At 37.4% G+C, this 21,466-nt stretch overlaps 1 protein-coding gene across 3 annotated transcripts in view; it reads left to right on the top strand.

Annotated features, from left to right (window-relative positions):
* Positions 1-21,466, top strand: part of LOC104224239 (AP-1 complex subunit gamma-2-like) — a 28,990-nt gene that overhangs the window by 3,019 nt on the left and 4,505 nt on the right. For all 3 annotated transcript variants that reach the window (XM_070171953.1, XM_009775848.2, XM_009775849.2), the window contains exons 2-12: positions 146-448; positions 753-894; positions 2,716-2,889; positions 4,979-5,158; positions 5,931-6,085; positions 12,737-12,827; positions 13,102-13,265; positions 13,595-13,649; positions 15,408-15,530; positions 15,652-15,747; positions 19,251-19,378. In XM_070171953.1, the coding sequence (XP_070028054.1) occupies positions 146-448; positions 753-894; positions 2,716-2,889; positions 4,979-5,158; positions 5,931-6,085; positions 12,737-12,827; positions 13,102-13,265; positions 13,595-13,649; positions 15,408-15,530; positions 15,652-15,747; positions 19,251-19,378 (1,611 nt within the window). The remainder of the gene's footprint in view (positions 1-145; positions 449-752; positions 895-2,715; positions 2,890-4,978; positions 5,159-5,930; positions 6,086-12,736; positions 12,828-13,101; positions 13,266-13,594; positions 13,650-15,407; positions 15,531-15,651; positions 15,748-19,250; positions 19,379-21,466) is intronic.

Genomic DNA, 21,466 nt, shown 5'->3' with positions numbered 1-21,466 from the left:
TCCCACAGGAAAAAAGAAAATTTGTGTGTGGATGCTGATGCAAAGTTTCTCTTTCAGATTATGTTTAGTTAACCGAAGATGCTTAGTGCATGATATAGCATAGGTGTGATAAAGACCATGATGTACCCTTATTGTTGCAATGCAGGGACATGATTAGGGCTATCCGTGCTTCCAAAACTGCAGCAGAAGAGCGTGCCGTAGTAAGAAAAGAGTGTGCTGCTATTAGAGCTTCAATCAGTGAAAATGATCCAGACTATAGACATCGTAATCTTGCAAAACTCATGTTCATTCACATGCTTGGTTATCCAACACATTTTGGTCAAATGGAATGCTTGAAGTTAATCGCATCTCCAGGATTTCCAGAGAAACGAATAGGATATCTTGGTCTAATGTTGCTGCTTGATGAAAGACAAGAAGTTCTCATGTTGGTTACAAATTCTATAAAACAGTATCCATTTCTAACTTTCTGCTTTTATAGTGGTATCTCTTTAATTTATTATTCTACATTATTAGAAGGCACTTGAATAATTGGACCACATTAAAATGTTTGAAGAAAGAATTTCTGGATAAGAGGTTTTCAAATCTTTATCTTTTGTTTCTTTTTCAAAAAACACCCAAAATTCATAAGATGATGCCAGTTGATTTATCCCCCAATAAAGAGAAAAAAAATTAAAAAGGAGAAAAATTTGATGCTGCTCAGTTCGTTTGGAAGATGAAATTATGATTTTCTTTGATATCTTAACTTTTAATAGAGATCTTAATCACACCAACCAATATATTGTTGGACTTGCACTTTGTGCCTTGGGGAACATTTGTTCAGCAGAAATGGCTCGTGATTTAGCACCTGAAGTTGAAAGGTTACTGCAGTTTAGAGATCCTAATATTCGAAAGAAGGTACATCTTATATCCCTTGCTAAAAGATAAGAGTTTTTCATTTGAATTGTAATTAAGTTCCATTTTAAGATGTGAAATTCTGTTGGATTAATAGCCTGTTTGGCCAAACTTCTAAAATCAACTTATTTTGAGAAGTGCTTTTCTCAAAAGTACTTTTTTAAAAAAGTGCTTTTGATGAGAAGCAGTTTGTGTTTGGCTAATTAATTTGAAAAACACTTTTGAGCAGTAATTAGTGTTTGGCCAAGCTTTTGAAAACTGCTTCTAAGTGTATTTTTCTCAAAAGTGCTTTTGGGGAGAAGCTACTTTTTTTTGCTTCTCAAAAACTGCTTCAGCTTCTCCTCAAAAGCACTTTTTTTTTCCTTCCAAAAGCTTGGCCAAACACCTCAATTTTTGGCCAAAAGTGCTTTTGGCCCCAAAAAGCACTTTTGGCCCCCCAAAAAAGCTTGGCCAACGGGCTAAGTTTGCCTACACAAACTCGTTAAGTATTAATTTCCTAAGAAATTCATGGATGAATCAATTAAAGTTGAGGTTCATCAGTACAAAAGAGAGGGATGTGAAGGAAAAGATAAAATGTTTAGCGTGTGTGTGAGAAACATTGATAGCTTAATAGGAATTTCGGTACTTTGTGTTAGAGAAAGTGAATTTGCTCAAATTTATTATGATGTCTGTGGGATGTGTGAGCCAATTCTGTGTGTGAGAAACAAGAAAAATTCTCAGGAATTTCAGGATTTGTTATTAGAAGTGGTATTTCCTTGACCAGCAGTAATATGGAGACTATCCTTCAGATGAGAGATTGCTGGTTTAGTAATATGTTGAGATGGGGGCTTCCTAATGAAACCATTACACGTTGCAATCCCAGATGGTAAAATTTGTATTACTCCCTCTGTCCCAATTTATGTAAAACTCTTTCCTTTTTAGTCGGTCCTAAAAAGAATGACACCTTTCTTTATTTAGTAACAATTCAACTTTAAATTTCCCGTTTTACCCTTAATGAAATGATTTTTAGTAACACAAATTTCTATAGTTTTTGAGACCACAAGTTTCAAAAGTCTTCAGTTATTTCTTAAACTCCGTGCCCAATTAAATACTTTCACATAAATTGGGATGGAGGGTGTATCATTTTTGCAGAGCTGTCATCAATGTCCATTTAGGAATTGGGAATTAAATATGGATGGGAACTGATTATCCTTGGCGATTAAATGCTCTTGCTGGACATTGATCACTGCATCACTGAACAGAAAACTGACTCCACAATCAAGTTAAATATGGGGAGAAAGCAGATACAGTTACTTTTGCTTAGAGTCACCAATGTAGACCATACATTGGTTTAGTAGTAGCTGTTACCATTAGGTCAGTAGGCATGTCTCATTAGATACTTTTGGAATCACGTGCATTTATATGGTTACTTTCCACAATCAACCAGCAAAGTTTCCTTTTTGATCCATCATCTTGGGCTCTGCTAAGGGAGGAATAGGCTAGCGGATAGGACGGTTGGAGGTATGAGTCACCTAGGAAGCATAGTGGGAAAGGGCCACTATTAACTCCTGGATGGGAGAGCAGGGAGGGGGGTAGTTGGTTTTTGGTGGGCTTTTCCATATAAGAACGATCAATCATCTTGCGCTCCCATTCTAGTTGATCACTCTTCCTTTTTCTCTGTGACCTCCTTTCAACAAAATTGAATTATGCATATCATTCAAGGTAATCCATTATCCTTTAAGTATTCTCATCTGTGTATTTGAGTACCAGTAATTTGATGTGTCTTTGTTAAGCTTACATATGGTTATTGCCAACATCTACTCACTTTACTTCGGTCTATCGTAGGCAGCACTTTGCTCTATAAGAATTATAAAGAAGGTCCCAGATCTTGCGGAAAATTTTGTAAACCCTGTAGCTGCCTTGCTTAAAGAGAAGCACCATGGAGTTCTCATCACTGGTGTCCAGCTTTGTTCAGATCTATGTAAAGTTAGTACAGAGGCCCTTGAATATTTTAGAAAGGTAAGTTGAATATAGGTAGGGTTATCTTTTCTACTTATACATTCTGTCACTAGGAAATCTGTTACCTTTGGTATTGCTCACTCTTTCTTCCTTTTTGTGACATTCTGCTCTTAGATGCAGTTGTGAGAAACTATTGTTAAATAACGAACATATTTCTTCATTTTAACTGGTGTAAAATTCTAAACACAGACAATAGTTACATAAAAAGCTAGCATTTTCTCTTTATGTAGCTCTTTCTAACTCCAATAAGGGGGTCTGACTTCATAAATTAAATGTGGGAACCTGGGCCCCAAAAGAAAAGGACATGATAATCAAAACTGATGGAGAAGTTATGCACTGACAAGTATAGCTGTAACCTAAGACCCCCACCTCCCAGAAAAAAGGGAAAATATAACAAAGGGTGGGAGAAATTCTGGATGGTGTTAAGATTTTTGCTTCCATGACCTTATTCTATGTACTTGTTTGGAGCACGGTGTTTGTGATGATAACTCCAGATTGTGCTCTCATTTGTGTTAGGGTTTTGAATTTCATTGCCATGTGAAATATTGCTTTTGTAATTCAAGGCTTTGTCGAGATCATTCCTGTGCCTACTGCCTAGTACTTTTTTCCCACTTTTGTTCCTAACAAGGATAAATCTTGTTTTTTATAATTTTTTTTTTGCTGATTTATTACTTGTTCAATTTTAGGAATCCTTTTCTTTTCTTGATAACATGGGAAAATCCATGAATGAATCTTGTAACTAATGGTTTGTCTGGAAAGGTAAGAAAGAAAGGCCAAGAAGAAGTTCTAGAAATTTCTGTGCTCTTGTTGGGTATGCAAAATGGAAATTATATTCATATTGGGCCCATAAATTTTCTCTCTAAATCCAATTTTCCCCCCTTCCAATTCTCTTTCAGCCCAAAAGAAAATACTTCTCTTCCCGTTTTCCCTCTTTTTATTTCTCTTCCTTTTTCTATTGTCTCCAAAACAAGGGTAAGAATGTGAAGCTTTGGCATGCCAACCACTAGGTATATGTACAACCACAGAGGTAATAGGAAAAGTTTGGGGGGTGGGGGACTAGGAGAGACATTCTTTTTGATAAATTAAACACTCATTTTTTGATTTTCAAGATGGCCCTAAAACTATAAGTTCATTCGACTATGTAGGCTACTATCATTCTCTACTAAGCCTACCCAACTACCTGAACTAGAAGCTATCCTTCTTTACGTAAAAAGTGGATAGGAAACAAGAAGAACACTTAAATCTCTTAAGCTCTTCCTCATCGCTTTGATACATCCTCCCCGTCTTTCCATTCTAAATACATCAAAACGGCATAATGGACTAGATTTCCATGCTGCTTTCATTCCATGTACATGTTTTGGAGCAGAAATGCTTGGTCAGCATATTATCTTTTAGTTCTTGCTTGTTATACCTTTGAGTTTTGTGTGACCTGTTAAGTTAGATTTGATGATATGCCTCTATTTTTACTGATTGAAGCACGTTATTAGGATCTCTACCGCACTTTCAATTTTGGTTCTTCCTTTATTCACCTCAGACTTTCTTTTTTTGAAGTTCCAACTGAAAAGAATGACTAAACTTGCACAGGTAATATCTTAATTTCAATTATGCCATAATTGGCTGGGGTGAGAAGACAAGAGTTGGTGGGATATGAAGTAAAAGAGGAGGCATAGTGTTTAGTTTCTTTCGCTAATAATGAGGTATAAGGGGAAATGAGCTGTTCTTTCTGTGTCATCTCTGAAATTGGATGGAAAGGACGACGTAAATTAAATTGCTTACTTGACTCCCTTAGACCAAAAAATTGGAGTTAAACGATGAATGCTGTACCTATAAGTAATCAATGAGGCCTGCTCTATTTTTTTATGCTTCACCTCGCCCTCCACTGTACTAAATCTCCGTGTTAAAATATATTAACAGCATAAACATGTTGGATGTTAATGCATAACCATTGTGTTAAATGTTCTGCGTATAAGCTTTGAATTTAAATGCATATTGAATTATGAGATAGATAAGAATTAAAAGGTTTATTTTCAGTTCTACAAGGCATTTACATTTTTCTTTTTCTTTTGTTTCTGTTCATCTGTGGTTATAGAAATGCACAGATGGTTTAGTGAAAGTTCTAAAGGATGTTGCCAACAGCCCGTATGCACCTGAATATGACATTTCTGGCATTACAGACCCTTTTCTTCATATAAGATTGCTCAAGGTCTTGCGTGTTTTGGGCCAAGGCGATGCTGACGCTAGTGACTCCATGAATGACATTCTTGCTCAGGTCAGTTATAGCTCAATGGTCTGTTGAAGCATATGTGAATGTACTGGAGTTGTACAATTTTGAATTTTTTCGAATGCTTTCCTCATAGGCATGTTTTGTCATCTTTTTGGCAGTTCCACTTGCGGTATCTTGCACTAGAATAGCATATTTCCTCGGTTAGACTGTACAAGAGTTTTCTGTATGTCTATACAAGATAGGACTGTAGTTGATAAATCATTGCTTATAGTCAAGGATAAAGATAGCAAGCGCATAAACTGTAGTTGATAAATGTGTGCTCATAGTCAAGGATAAAGAGCAGTGTGTGTAGTTGCTTTAAGTACATTGGGATGTTAGATCATGACTCTTTTGATTTTATTTTGTTCCTTTTGTTCTCATCAAATTCTTTATTGATATTCACAATCACCCTGCTGGGCTAGCTCTCCTTATGTGGCAATTTTACTATGCGAACCCTTAATGAGGAGACTGGATGAAGCTCTACTAGTGAACGCTTGTGTTAAGCATATGCATCGCGATAAGTTCATTCACAGCTCAGAGACTCTGATTAACAAGAACATCTAAGCAAATGCAACAATCTGAGCAACTGTCTTTTATTTTTTCTCCTGGCACTTTTGACAACTAATTCTTGGCACGTTGGACTATTTACTATCATTGAAGCTACTACTAACGGTATGAGTAAGATGCAACAGAAATTGCTGAATATCAAGGAAGTTATTCTGTTTAGTGAAATAACATATTCTTATTCATTCTCTAACAATTTTGAATTACTTTTTAGGTGACAACGAAAACGGAGTCGAACAAAAATGCAGGCAACGCTATTCTCTATGAATGTGTTGAAACTATCATGAGCATTGAAGATAATGGTGGTTTACGTGTGCTTGCTATTAATATTTTGGGAAGATTTTTGTCCAACCGTGACAATAATATCAGGTCATCTTCATCCTCTAGTTTTATTTTCTTCCTAAAATTTGTTGGGGTATCTTCCAATGTGTTGTGACTCTCTTTTGTGTCCAAAGATTGCACCTTAAAATATTCGTGGGTTGAAACTGAATTAATTGTTCTCAAAGTTTGTGCACATTCAATATGTGACTTCTTTCTGAACACCCTCCAATTGGTTTTCCAGATATATTGGCAAATGAGTGGTATATTATATGTTTCTTGTCACACACCTTGAATGTGCAAGGTCTTCTTGTCTTATGGTGCTATTGGTGTTTCATCAAGAGCAGAACTAGAAAACTAATTTGCACCAAACCTATAATTAGAAAAATAAGAGAATTTAATCTACTTTTTAATGATTGTGATATTTGATATGCACAAACAATTGCAGGCACTTGTAGTTTTCTTTTTTTTAGATGGTAAAAAAATAAAAAGTCTTGTTTCTTTGAGTTTATAAAATGGTAAGAAACACAGGGCCTAGCTCAAGTGGCAAAGGTTGGTGGATTTGTGTCTTAGGTCATAGGTTCAAGCCCCCACACCATGCAAAGCAAAGCCTGTTATTTAAGTGGAGAAGGGTAGAGGGGCGGGCCCATTATCCACCGAGTTTCGAAGGCTGCGGTTGGTCCAAAGCCCCAGACGGATTTCTCGGTCATAAAAAAAAATGGTAAGAAACACAAAATAATAAAGGCATAAAAAGTGAAACATGTAAAAACAAAATTAGAAAATTTGAAAAATTGTAACCAGATATCAACTACTCAATCTCAAAATTCACAAACATGATTAAAAAGTGCTTGTTAGCAGCGGTGGACAAGAGCAATGATGGATTATCACCCAAGTATAGTGACAAGGGAAGTTTATCTTTAGTTAGTGGAAGAATTTGAGGAATAGTGAATAAAAAAGTCATGCTGTAGATTTTGAGAAGAAGAAAAGGCTTCTTGTATTTATATGTATGTTTACATCCCATGAGCAAAGAAATTTATACAAAGCTCCTAATGCTAATTAAGGAAATAAAATAAATCTATACAATCAATCCAGCTATCAAATCAAATAAAATTAGATCTCTTAAATATAATCAAATCTCCTGAAATCATGCTAATCAACACTCCTAAATCAAGTCTCCTTGAATCATGCTAATCAACACTCCCCCTCAAGTTGGTGCAAAGATGTCGCACATGCCCAATGTGCAGCTCAAAGTATGGAAGGTTCGCTTGTTGAGACCTTTGGTAAACACATCAGCTAGCTGTTTTTCCGATGACACATGAAACAAACTCAAGGCACCAGTTGTAACTTTTTCTTTGATGAAGTGTCGGTCAATTTCCACATGCTTTGTTCGGTCATGCTGGACTGGATTATAAGCTATACTGAAGGCAACTTTATTGTCACAGTACAAGGAAAGTTTTCCTTTTTCATACAGTCTCAATTCCTGTTGTAGCTTTTGTAGGCAAAGCAGTTTGCAAACACCCTGGACCATAGCTTTATGTTCTGCCTCCGCACTTGATCTAGCAACTACACTTTGCTTCTTGCTTCTCCAGTAACCAAGTTTCCTCCTACGAGCGTACAATATCCGAATGTTGATCTTCTGTCATCTAGAGATCCAGCCCGATCCGCGTCTGTAAAGGCTTCTATTTGGAGGTGATCATGTTTGGAGAAAAGTAGACCTTTCCCTGGAGCAGACTTCAGATACCGCAAAATGTGAACGACAACTTGCATATGAGGATCTCGGGGATCACGCATGAACTGACTCACCAGGCCAACTGAATAGGCTATGTCTGGTCTAGTGTGAGAGAGATAAATGAGTCTTCCAACCAACCTCTGATATCTCTCCTTATCAACTGATTCTCCAACTCCGCTTTGTAACTTGTGATTGCTTTCAATGGGCGATTCTGCGGGCTTGCAACCTGTCATACTAGTTTCTTTCAAAATATCCAAAATATACTTCCTTTGAGAAATAATGATTCCTCTTTTAGATCTAGCAACCTCAATTCCCAAGAAGTACCGCAATTTTCCTAGATCTTTGATCTCAAATTCATGTGCCAACAACTTTTTCAATCGAGACATATCCTCTTTGTCATCTCCTGTCATTACTATGTCATCAACATAAACTATGAGAAGAGTGAGTTTACCCGTTTGATGTCTTATGAAGAGGGTGTGATCAACATTGCTTTGTTGGTAACTGAAGGAGATCATTGCTTTGCTGAATCTGTCAAACCAAGCTCTGGGGGATCTTCAATCTGCATACCTTTCCTTGATTTTGTGCAATATCAAATCCAGGAGGAATCTCCGTATGCACCTCTTCTTTTAAGTCTCCATGAAGAAATGCATTCTTCACATCAAACTGTTACAAGTCCCAATCAAGATTAGTTACACAAGATAAAAGAATTCTAATAGTGTTCATCTTAGCAACGGGGGCAAATTCTGGGAAATAGACACAGAAGAAATAGACAAGGCAAAGGTTCTATAGGAGGGAGACAAAGAATTATAGGAGACAAAATTAGATGTGTTTGGTGGTGCAAGATCTGACTCATTTTCTGAGAGCAATAAGTTCATCTAACTCATTAGGAAATGTAGATAACTCACCAGTAGAAGAAGGTTCAGCTACGGTAGATTGCATGATGGCTTCTTCTGCTCTATTTTTCCTTGATTAAGTTTCAAATCAAGCCTATCCAAACGCCCAATAGTCTCCCCCTAAATTCTTTCTCCAATTTCACTTTCCCCTGTGACTATGTTATCAAGAGGTCCAGTAATGGAACTAGGTAGAATCACTTCTTCCTCCTTACTGCTCTTCCCCCGAAGAGGTGATGAGGTAATACTATAATAGGGCTCGAATTCTTGAAAGGTAACATCCATGCTAACAAAAGATCTCTTAGAGGGAGGATGATAACATTTGTAACCTTTCTCTGTCGGAGAATACCCAATGAAAATACACTTTATAGCTCTAGAATCTAGTTTCCCAGAATTTCTAGTGTGGACAAAGCAAACACACCCAAACACCTTTGGAGGAACAATATATTCATTCTTACCCTTGAGGACTTTAAAAATTGAGGGGTTTAAGTGGTATTCTGTTGATAAGATAGGCAGCCGCTAGAATAGCATCCCCAGTAAGGTTTTGGTAGATGCATGGTGAATATAAGAGATCTTGCTACTTCTAGCAGATGCCTATTTTTTCTTTCAGCGACCCCATTTTGTGCACTAGTGCAAGGACAACTAGTATGATGGACTATCCCATTGGACTCCAAACAAGCACCAAATCTTTTATCCATGTATTCGCTGCCATTGTCAGTTCTCAAGATTTTTATTTTGGCATCAAACTGAGTACAAATCATCTTATGAAATGACTAAAAACAAGAGAAAACTTCACTTTTTGGCTTTTAACAAATATACCCAAGTCATCCTAGTGCAGCAATCGATGAAAGTAACAAACCATCGACTACCAGACCAAGAAACAGTTTGGGTAGAACCCCATACATTAAAATGAATAGTCATAAACGGAGTTGTGCTTCTATTATCGCTCACAGGATAAGAATTTCTAGTATGTTTGGCATATTCACACGCATCACAAAACAAAGATTCAAATCGAGTCCTTGAAAACAAATCGGAATATAACTTCTTCAACACAAAGAATGATGGGTGTCCTAACCATTTATGCCATTGTATTATTTCTTGGTTGACATCCTTACTTTCCCCAAGAAAGGCTTGACTAGAGTTTTGAATCCCATGTAATATATACAAGTCATCACGTAATGTACCACTGCCAATTCTTTTTCCTGTTTGAAGATCCTGGAAAATACAATGATCGGGAAAGAATTCAATTTTACAGTTTAGAGCTTTGGTGATGACACTAACAGATAAAAGATTGATAGGGAACTTAGGGACATGGAGCACGGATGATAGTTTAATATTAGGAATACAAATGACAGAACATGTTCTAGAGATAGGGGTTAAAGAACTATTGGCTATTTTAACATTATCTCCTTTGGGAGACGGAGAATAGTTTTGAATGCCTTTAGAACAGCCTGTCATGTGTCTATTTGCACCAGAAACGACAACCCAAGAATTAAAGTTATCAGCAAAGGCAGTGCCTGATTGCACATGATTGGATGTGGTAACATTAGCGGAGTCAAGTTTGGCTAGGAGGCGACGGAGAAGCTAAATTTCATCCGAAGACAAGATTTCTCCAGAAACCGTCTCCTTGAATGTCTTCATATTTCAGCCCAATCAGAAGGAAATCAGAAGGAGTTTGTATTGCGGACAACCAACAATAGAGAGAAAACTCGACCTCTTTGATAAAAAAGGGACCCTAGTGCTGCGAGGGAGATAACTCAACTCAAAAAAGGGAGCAATGGCTCTGATACCATGTAGATTTTGAGAAGAAGAAAAGGCTTCTTGTATTTATATGTATGTTGACAACCCATGAGCAAGAGAATTTATACAAAGCTCCTAATGCTAATTAAGGAAATAAAATAAATCTATACAATCAATCCAGCTATCAAATCAAATCAGATCTCCTAAATATAATCAAATCTCCTGAAATCATGCTAATCAACACTCCTAAATCAAGTTTCCTTGAATCATGCTAATCAGCACATGCATTTGACACTTATCAAAAGTAGCATGACTTGGTATGTATTTTGGTGGTTTTCCCAATTAATTTGGGTTTGTGTAGAATGCTATTTAATTGTTGTTGTCCTATTCAGGTTTCTTAGTTAGTTGCATCTTTATGCATCAATTTTTTTGCTTCTGATGTTTCTCAAAAAAATTGTCACTTTTCTTTTAAAAACTAAAGAAAATCATTTCAAAGAGACAATTAACAAGAAAGAACTCGCCCAAGTGGCTCGAAGTCTAGAGAGCTGGAATGTGGAGCTTAAAGAAAATTAATGCTATACTCATTCTGTTCAAATTTATATGATACTCTTTTCCTTTTGTCATGTTCCAACATGTTTGACACGATTCCGCTTCTATAAATCTTTCACGATCCCTAAGAATACTGATTTATTGGACTACTCAAGATTTAAACTTTAATGTGCTTTCTATAAAACTAACTTTTCAACTATTACTTTAATATTTTTATCACTATCACTAATATAATATTTAAATAAATTAAAATCTTGACTTAATGAGCAGTTGATACCGTCCTATAAAATGAATGGAGTGAGTATTCTCTTTTATGTGTTCCAGACATAAATGGAGTGAAAGCTATTCAAAGGGGAAAAGAGAACCCTTTGGTGACACATCTAGGGAGGGGGACAAGGCGCCTGCCAACTCCCACTTCTTCCACCCAAGTTGTACCTTAATTATCTGCGGTCAAAGTAAGACATGCTTTTGTGTCTCAAAACATCCCTGGTTTTGGTATGATGTGCATCTGAGGGGGACAAGGCGCCTGCCAACTCCCACTTCTTCCACCCAAGTTGTACCTTAATTATCTGCGGTCAAAGTAAGACATGCTTTTGTGTCTCAAAACATCCCTGGTTTTGGTATGATGTGCATCTGACCGGGGCAGATCTATGTATAGAGAAGGATGGTGTGCCACCCGGTCGCTCGGGTAGAACTTCATAAATGTACTGGTATTTCACGCAGAAACAAACTTATAGTAAGGATCCCAAAGTCGCGAACTGGTCGTAGGTGCCATGGTCAAGGTGCCACCTTTCCACATTCTAACACCCAGGATCAGTACTCACTTCACTCACTAGCAAGCCATTTATACTTTTCCTCTTGGCCCTACTTGTTCCCTTTTTTCATTTTCTTTTCTTCTCTTTTTCTTAATTTGTTTTAGTTTTCTCATCTTTATATTTCCTCTCTTTGTACAACCCCATTTTATTATTTATTATTTTCTTCTGTTTTCTTCTTCTAGATCTCAAAATTTTATTTGAATATGATTTTAATCATTTCTCTTTTTTATTCAACAACAACAACAACAACATAGCCAGTGTAATCCCGCAAAGTGGGGTCTGGGGTTCTCTTTTTTATTCATTTAATGTTATTTTTTCCTTGATTTCAAATACAACAACATACCCAGTATTATCCCTTACCGTGGGATCTGGGGAGAGTAGTGAGTTAGCAGACCTTACCCCAACCTTGTGAGGATAGAGAGGCTGTTTCCAATAAATTCTCGGCTCAGGAAAGTATGAACACCACATTAATGAAAAATAAAGGATTAAATATTTTCAGTTTGGTTATCACATATTTATTTATACACCAAAAATCTTATAAAGCGAACAAGTTAATTCAAAACTGATCGACCCGAACCAAACCAAATTAGTTCAAAATAGAGTGAATCGACCAAATGCACACCCTAATTCAATCTCCTTAATTAGTGGTTATTTTGCATTAAATACAATGGCACCTATAGCCAATCAAATCTTGGATCCACCTCTCTTCATCTGACTGCAACCTGCATGGAAATCAGTACAGAAATCTTCATGCTGTCAGTTGGCTTACCATTATTGCCACCTTTAGATGCTCCTGTCTGCGTACCACAACCCTGACAATAATACCTGTTTAGTTTTCTTTGTTTCTCTTTCTTTTTCTTGTCGGGAAAGTAGAAGGAAAAAGGGGTTTCCTTCAGTTTGTTGAAAGCCACGTTCTGCATACTTACTGCTATTTTTCTTGCAATCTGCTTTCCATTATATTGAGATTTAGTTATTTCAGATATGTGGCGCTGAACATGCTGATGAAAGCTATAGCTGTAGATAGTCAAGCAGTACAGAGACACAGGGCAACAATTTTGGAATGCGTGAAGGTATGTTACCTTTATATTTTATTGTTTCTTCTCATAAAAAATAATAATTTGTTGCATCTTGTCTTTCTTTTTCTTCAATCCTCAGTGTTCTTTTCCTCTCATATGTGGAGTCCCTCCTAATATTTCTACAGAACATTGTTAATGGCATCTTTACATTTTGGTACTTCTGTCATTATATGGCTTCTTGAGTTGAAATGCGAATGTTTGACATCTTTTCCCAAAGTGTTCATTTTTATAGTTTCTGTCGCAATTTGTGTGCTTATTTAATTTTCAGGACTCTGATCCATCAATTCGTAAAAGAGCCCTTGATCTAGTGTATCTGTTAATAAACGACAGCAATGTGAAGCCATTGACCAAGGAGTTAACTGAACATCTGGAAGTAAGTGATCCAGAGTTTAAGGGAGATCTGACTGCCAAAATCTGTTCCATTGTGGAAAAGTAAGTCAGCACTGAACAATTGTCAAACTTGTCTATCTCTTCTTTTTGTAATTCACAGAATACTCCTGCTTCAGAATATTCTGGGAATAGATCTTCTGATTATTGCTTTGCTATTTCCTGTTTTTGTTTCTGTTGATTTTTCTGATTGTGTCCCCTGGCCGATTTTTGTGTTGTAACATGATTACATAGCTTTGTTTCTGTTGACTTTTCTGGTTGTGTGCCCAAGGGAATTCTTGTGGTGTAATATGATTAGACAACTTTCCTGAACAAATGGGTTGTTCGTTCTCTTCAAATGCATCTTGTACTTACAACTGCTTATGGTGCAATAGGTTCTCCCCTGAAAAAATTTGGTACATTGATCAGATGCTCAAGGTCCTCTCTGAGGTATGCATAAGCTGGTAGTCTCATAAATTTAGATCTCTTCTTCTTCTTAAATTTTTTTAGATACCTTCTTTATCTTTCAAATCAATGCTCTATGGGGCTTCCGATGTTAGCATGCAGACTACAATATGATTTAGTTATGACCTGGTCTTTTTAACTTTTTGGCCCTCTTGTCTTTCCCTTAAAGACACTTTTGTGTTTTATTACCTGGATAGGTATGTGGTTAGCTATATTCTATGTGCCAAAGTTTGGTAGTGCAGAGGTCACACTCTTACAGAGTGTTTATTATGTGGTCATGCCGGCCTTTTTCTTAATTGTAGAGTAAAATCTCTCTCAAATTTCTCTTACTCATGAACTGCTTTGCTGATTCTCACAAGTGTACAGTTTTTTCACAAATATATGTTAGTAAAACGATTATGGCAGAATAACCATTATGCCACAATCCCAAACTAGTTGGAGTTTGCTATATGAATCGTCTATATCAATTTCTATGAGGATTCATCATAAATTGGCTATATGCTAACATCAACCTACAACCTACCTCCTTTATTGAACAAGGAACCAGCTATTGGAAGCTCACGTAGGTGAGCCCGCATTGGTATAAGCTGGTTCTCCAACTTTGAAATTCTGGATTGGAGTACTATTATTATCTGTGAGATGCTGTTCCAGGGCTTTGATCTAGTTGTTAGAGCTCAACACGTGATGTATGGGTTAGACGCACATCACGACTTGGAACCCTACCATTGACAAAAGATTGGTATTTAAGTGGAGAAGAGTAGAGGGTCGGACCCATTTTTGATAGTAGTTACCTACCAAATCTTTGGCATTGGTAGACTTTGTTTGAGTTAAATTAAAAGCAAAAATTAATGTTTTATAATACTCTTTACAAGGGCTCATCCACCTCCCTCAAGTTATGAATTTTTCGAGAGGGATTATAGGAAAAAAAGAACGCCATTTATCTGAAATTACTCATTGTGAAGTGATAATACGATATCCATTTTCAACGAGAAAGAATTGCAGTTACAAATTGCAAACTATTAAAGTTTACGACATATTGCCAAAGCTTTTAAAAATATAAATAAAGTAAGCAATTTTATTCATAGAAAGTTCCAGCACAAAGACAGCGCTGAATGTTAGACTGCCAAAATAGCACAATAAGGCTCAGTTCTGCAATGAATCTACAATATCTAACAATTTCCCCTCATCATATGTATCCACCAAAATACATCATGTAGCTAAATTAGATAAGCATTTAAATTTCAACATTTGGATGGGAATTTTATTGCCCTCAAAGCGCATCAAGTTTCTTTCTCTCCCAATTGTTCAGAAAACACAGCCAGTGATAGTCCTCCACATGTTCTTCAGCTACTTGTTTCCTTGGAAATACATCCAGCTTTCTCCCCAAGGTTTTTTTCTCACATAGGTTTTTGATTGAGGACATTATCTTCTTAACGCTAATTATCATACATTCCTCTGATCAAACTTATGTAGAACCAACCTCATAATCTCATACATGTAATGGCACTTAGTCGCAAATGAATGTGCTTATGCTGCTGGTTATAGATTTTTGACTCTACATGTTTGAAGCCCGTTGCTGGATACGTATGTGATCTATATCATAATTATTTCTCAATCTGTCAAAGTGCCAGACCTTAACATCTGATTCATGTCAGCCTGTTCTGGTGGATCTGCTCGTTCTTCCTTTATTTCTTTTTTTTTTGTGTGTGGGTAAACAGTACTAATATGTCGTCTGTGCTATAGGCTGGAAATTATGTGAAGGACGAGGTGTGGCATGCTCTGATTGTGGTGATTACAAATGCTTCCGACCTCCATGGATATGCTGTACGATCTTTATATAGAGCCGTGCAAACAGCAGGGGAACAGGTACTTCGTGCTTTGCCTGTATCTTCTATCAGAATCCAAGTTCATGTAACCCATGAGCAGTTTTCTTGTCCTGAATATGTCTGTATTTTTTACTGTAATCTGTTTGACATTTTTTTGTTAGGAAACTCTTGTTCGAGCTGCAGTTTGGTGCATTGGAGAGTATGGTGAAATGTTAGTCAGTAATGTCGGAAGGCTTGACATAGAAGAACACCTAACTGTGAGTTTATGCTTTTGGACAGTTATTAGCAAATATTGTTTATGCATATTTTTCTCCATATTAATCTTGCATCATATTCTTGACCAGCTTGTATTTCTTGTGTGACCCAGCATTCTCTGGTTGAAGTTTCTCATTCATTATTATCATCCACTGGGAAACTCTCCATGGATGTGTTGACAATAACTATAGCTGTTGCTTCCTGTTGTATTAATTGGAAATTCACTAATATGCTCTGGTTGAATGTGGTAAAGACTGTTAAGCTAGTTCCATGTGATTTCAAATACTATAGAGAATTCAGATCTCCAAGAAATGCCATATTCCTAAGAAATACTAAAAAAGTAGAAAAAGGGGAGTGAAAGAAAAGAACTATCAACAAACATATGTTTTACCCAATAAGCTGCTACTAGTTTATTTCATTTTTCAAAGCCAAATTTGGACGATATATTGTGTAACATTGTTGTTATTATGTGCATCTGCCATTTGGTAATGTACTTTAGTCACATAAAAATGTTACTTATAAAAACAAAGGATGGATAGTCCAAACGATGGTCTATAAAGAATACTTAATATTTTGTATTTTATTTCAGTTAGATAGTTAGGTAATAACCATAATCCCACCTAGAATAGGAGCAGAATATGTATTGTATATAGTTATAAATAAGTATTGTAAACATTTAATATAGAACATCAATAATATATTTTTCTCCCGTGCTTTCTCCATCGCTGTGCGTCATTCCAACGACATCCGGGAAGAAAGAACTCAGTCACCGTGCAATTTTCCGGTGACCGAAGTGACTGATTTGCATCATCTCACGTTTGGTGAGTGTTGTGCACAAACCAACACCACTGTTACACTCAGAAAACTCCAGCGACCAAACCCCATTCACCATTCAGATTCTTCGGAAATTGACGGCTCATGCACCTCCACGTGCCGGTAAGATCTGTGACTACACAGGCACGTCTGTTCCATGCGCCAGCACGTGCGTGCTTCTCCGGCCATTTTTTGGTTGAGCTTCTTCAAGACAACTTGTTCATAAGGCAAATCCGACCCTACCCAGCCAGTTTACACCTAATTCCGACGACTTCTATGTTTCTGGCGATTTATTTGCAGTTTCCGGCTACTGTTCCGGCGGCTGGTTCCTTTTTTCTAGCAAGCCACGATTTTGGGAGTTACAGTGGTGCTAGACCTCTCTTCAATCCAAACCATACAACTTAGTCTAGAATTTGAAAAATTGGTTGTAGCAAAATGAGATCCAATACTATAAATAGTTGGACGATTTCTTTACCAGATTATATTGAGTTCCTTCAGTGCAAAGCATGTAAACAAACATTTTCAGTGATAGCTTCCATTGTTCAAAACACATGCTCCCAAATACACGGGGTGGAAGAGAGAACAAAAGTGAGTGGGGAAACAAGACAAAGAATGGAACTTGATTCTGGATAGTTGAATCCCAATCATACTTAATAGGTCCAAGTAATCACTTAGATATTTTTGAGGTGCTACCAGTTCGATCTTTTGAAGATTTAGTCACTATTTCCCATTCATCTTCCTCTACAACTCTAGGTCGACCACCTGTAGTTCCAACTCCAGCCCCACCACCTATAGCTCCAGTTCCACCGCCTAGTCCAGTTCAACCTTCTACAGCTCCACCCCTCCTGACTTATCATCGTCGTCCACGCCTAGCATCAGGTCGAGCTGATTTACGTTCTGCACCTAATCCTGCTAATACTGCGGACATGTCTCCTCTTAGTCAACCGATTGCTCTACGGAAAGGCTTAATCCTAATCCCCATTATGTCAGTTTAATTTACCATCGTCTGTCATCACCCGTAATGCATTTGTATCATCTTTGTCTTCTGTATTCATCCCTAAGTCTACAGGTGAAGCACTGTCTCATCCAGGATGGAAACATGCTATGATTAACGAGATGTTTGCTTTACATACGAGTAGTACTTGGGAGCCTGTTCCTCTTCCTTCGGATAAATCTACCGTTGGTTGTCATTGGGTGTATGCAGTCAAAGTTGGTCCAGATGGGCAGGTTGATTGACTTAAGGCTCGTCTTGTTGCCAAATGGTATACTCAGATATTTGGGCTCGATTACAGTGATACCTTTTCTCCCGTGGCTAAAATAGTATCAGTCCGCCATTATGTCGGTTTAATTTACCATCATCTGTCATCACCCGTAATGCATTTGTATCATCTTTGTCTTCTGTATTCATCCCTAAGTCTACAGGTGAAGCACTGTCTCATCCAGGATGGAAACATGCTATGATTAACGAGATGTTTGCTTTACATACGAGTAGTACTTGGGAGCCTGTTCCTCTTCCTTCGGATAAATCTACTGTTGGTTGTCATTGGGTGTATGCAGTCAAAGTTGGTCCAGATGGGTAGGTTGATTGACTTAAGGCTCGTCTTGTTGCCAAATGGTATACTCAGATATTTGGGCTCGATTACAGTGATACCTTTTCTCCCGTGGCTAAAATAGTATCAGTCCGCCTTTTTCTATCCATGGCTGTTCTCTGTCAGTTGACATTAAGAATGCTTTTCTTCACGGTGACCTTGAGGATGAGGTTTATATGGAGCAACCACCTGGTTTTGTTGCTCAGGGAGAGTCTAGTGGCCTTGTATGTTGGTTGTGCCGGTCCCTCTATGGTCTAAAGCAGTCCCCTCGAGCTTGGTTTGGTATGTTCAACACAGTTATTTTGGAGTTTGGCATGACTCGTAGTGAAGCTGATCACTTTGTGTTTTATCGGCATTTTGCTTCAAATCTCTGTATTTATCTGGTGGTTTATGTTGATGATATTGTTATTACCGACAATGATCAGGATGGTATTACTAAGTTGAAGCAACGTCTCTTTCAGCACTTTCAGACTAAGGATCTGGGTAGATTAAAGTTTTTTCTGGGTATTGAGGTTGCTCAGTCTAGCTCCGGTATTGTGATCTCACAACAGAAGTATGTCTTAGACATTCTTGAGGAGACAAGAATGACGGGTTGTAGACGTGTTGACACTCCGATGGATCTAAACTTCTGCCAGGACAGGGGGAACTGCTTAGTGATCCTGCAGGAGATATTGCTACAAAGTTTGTGAAGTCGAATGATCGGCTTGCAGATATTTCCACCAAGTCTCTCACTGGTCTTCATATTAGTTACATAGGTAACAAGCTCGGTACATACGATTTGTATGCACCGGCTTGAGGGGAGTGTTAGATAGTTATGTAAATAACCCTAATCCCACATAGTATAGGAGCAAAATATGTATTGTATATAGTTATAAATAAGGCTATTGTAAACATTTAATATAGAACATCAATAATATATTTTTCTGCCGCGCTTTCTTACAATTTCTATATCTCCTTAATAAAATAGATTTAAGTTTTCTTCATCAAAAAGAGATTAAGCTTTTTGCCTTTTTGAAGTTGGGTGCATGTTATTATCGTTTCAGCTTTTTCTGCATAATAGTTCTCTTCTTCTGGGGCATATATGATGAAGCTTTTTGGAGCAGGTGACAGAGTCGGATGCTTTGGATGTGGTGGAGACATCCATCAAAAGCCATTCGTGTGATCTTATAACTCGGGCAATGTGTCTGATTGCTTTGTTAAAGCTGTCAAGTCGCTTTCCATCTTGTTCACAGTATGTATTCTTTTCCATTCAGTTGGATATCTGTTTTTCCTATTCAGCAATACAGTCTATCATGCTCTATTTTTATGTGGAACTTGGTATAGTCTGCATGATCAAATCTGCCTCTTGTGCTTTTACAATCTTCAGCCTCTCTCTGCTTCTCAACTATTCACAAGTTTCAAAACTTTATCCATTAACTAGTTTAATTTAAACAATTATGTGATGCTCTTCCTACCAATTAACCTTATTCAAGCATTATGAATAACTTTATGTTTCTTCCATCAATATTATGATTGATTAATTGACTGACTCTTAAGTTTCTGAAGAGCCAAGAAACTTTTCCTTTTCCTTCAATAAGTAAGATTTTGATGACTATGAAAACCTGATACAAGTTCCATCCTGGAATGCTGATATGTGTTTAAAGATGGATTAGTTTCAGTCATTTAACACAATTCTGACCACCACTGCCTTTGATCAGGTTGAGCTATTTCTTTCTCCGTTTTCTAGTAACCGGAGGCTGTTTTTGTTTTACTTCTCCCTTTATATAGCCTTGCCATGTCCATTTCATTTTGCCATTAATTAGCTCATTTGCCTCGATTAATTTATACTGAGGCAGCTCCTTTCCCCTTCTCGCTTTTGGGTTACTAATTACCTACCCATGTTGATGAACTTCAAGACATTCCTTCTGCAATCGAGTAATTCTGCCAAAGGTGTAGATATTCGGTGGTAATTCTTGGGTTTTCTCTTTTAGAAAGGATGTTTGATCTCTATAGAGACTACTTGCAATCTTCTTTTCAACTCTATGCAACTTCTTTTGGTTTCTCTAATACTCGTCTTCTTGAAGAAGTGTACCTTCCTTTTTCTGCTGAGAAATAGAAGTGTACCTTCCTTTTAACCTTGATAAAGTCCCATGTTGGGTAAGTGTATGAGCTGTAATCTCTTCATATTATCTTGGTTTCTTACCACTTGAGCTAGCGGTTAAGTGTCCCACATTGGTTGAGGGAATAGGTTGTTGTCTCCTTATTTGATTTTGGACAATCCTTGGGGGTTGAGTTAGAATAAAGGTCCATCATTTTTACATAGTATTTGAGTCAGATCCATCCCTATTTTCTGTTTGCCCAATGTTGGTCTCTTATGTTATATTTTCCATGCTCTTGGGGTCCAGTCTAGGCGTGGTTTAAATAAGAATGGGTTATTGTCTCCTTATATGGTCTTAGACAATCCTCACCTCATGAGCTAGCTTTTGGGTTGGGTTAGACTGAAGGTTCATTTGCTTTGCACTAACATTCCGGTTGAATTAAGCCAAGGTCCGTTTCTTAACATGGAATCATAGCCAGAGTTTTTGATGTTGGACTAACCAATGTTAATTGAGAAATTCCTGGGTTAGCTGGCCTAGCCCTAGTTGGTGCACAGGTCCAGGGATTTCCCCTCTACCTTCCTGCGGAGTTCAAACTTCTGATGTTAGTTACCACACATTGCGCTGTACTTCCTTCATTATCAAACCAAAGCGCTGGGGTATGTTGTACTACCTAATGTTGGGCCATTCATGTTATGTTGCTCTATCTTCCAAAATTGCACGCCGAGTGTTAGAACCCCACATGGGTTAAGTGTATATGCTAGAGTCTCCTTATTGGTTTAGGACAATTCTCACCACGTACGCTAACTTTTAGGTTTGAGTTAGGCCAATGTTCGTTTTCTTAACATACCTATTCTTTTCATCAATGTTGAGAAGGAAGTTTGTATTTAATTTTGATTTTATCTGTTTGTTGTCTACATTACTCTCAGGCTGTATTATGTATAGTTCCTTGGGAATGTTCTCTCTACTTGCAATCGCATACTTTAATGAAACAATTTCCCAATCAACCGAGAGCAGAGGTCGTTTTTATTAATGAAGAGGAAATTAACATACAATGAATGCAGATCGAAACTGAAAAGAGAACAACTGAAAAATGAAACAAGGGAAATTCAACAATCTTCAGCTCTACTCCTTATGCCATAGCTCAGCTATACCTCTTCATGAATGGGGGATTGAATTAGGAACAAGAATTAGATGAAAAACAAAAAACGTGAAAGGGAGGGAATTTGAATTTACCAGAATTT

The sequence above is a fragment of the Nicotiana sylvestris genome, chromosome 4 (genome assembly GCF_000393655.2).
Source record: "Nicotiana sylvestris chromosome 4, ASM39365v2, whole genome shotgun sequence".
Taxonomy (NCBI): domain Eukaryota; kingdom Viridiplantae; phylum Streptophyta; class Magnoliopsida; order Solanales; family Solanaceae; genus Nicotiana; species Nicotiana sylvestris.
The sequence above is the reverse complement of the archived record's forward strand: the minus strand, read 5'-3'. Positions and strand labels throughout refer to the sequence as shown.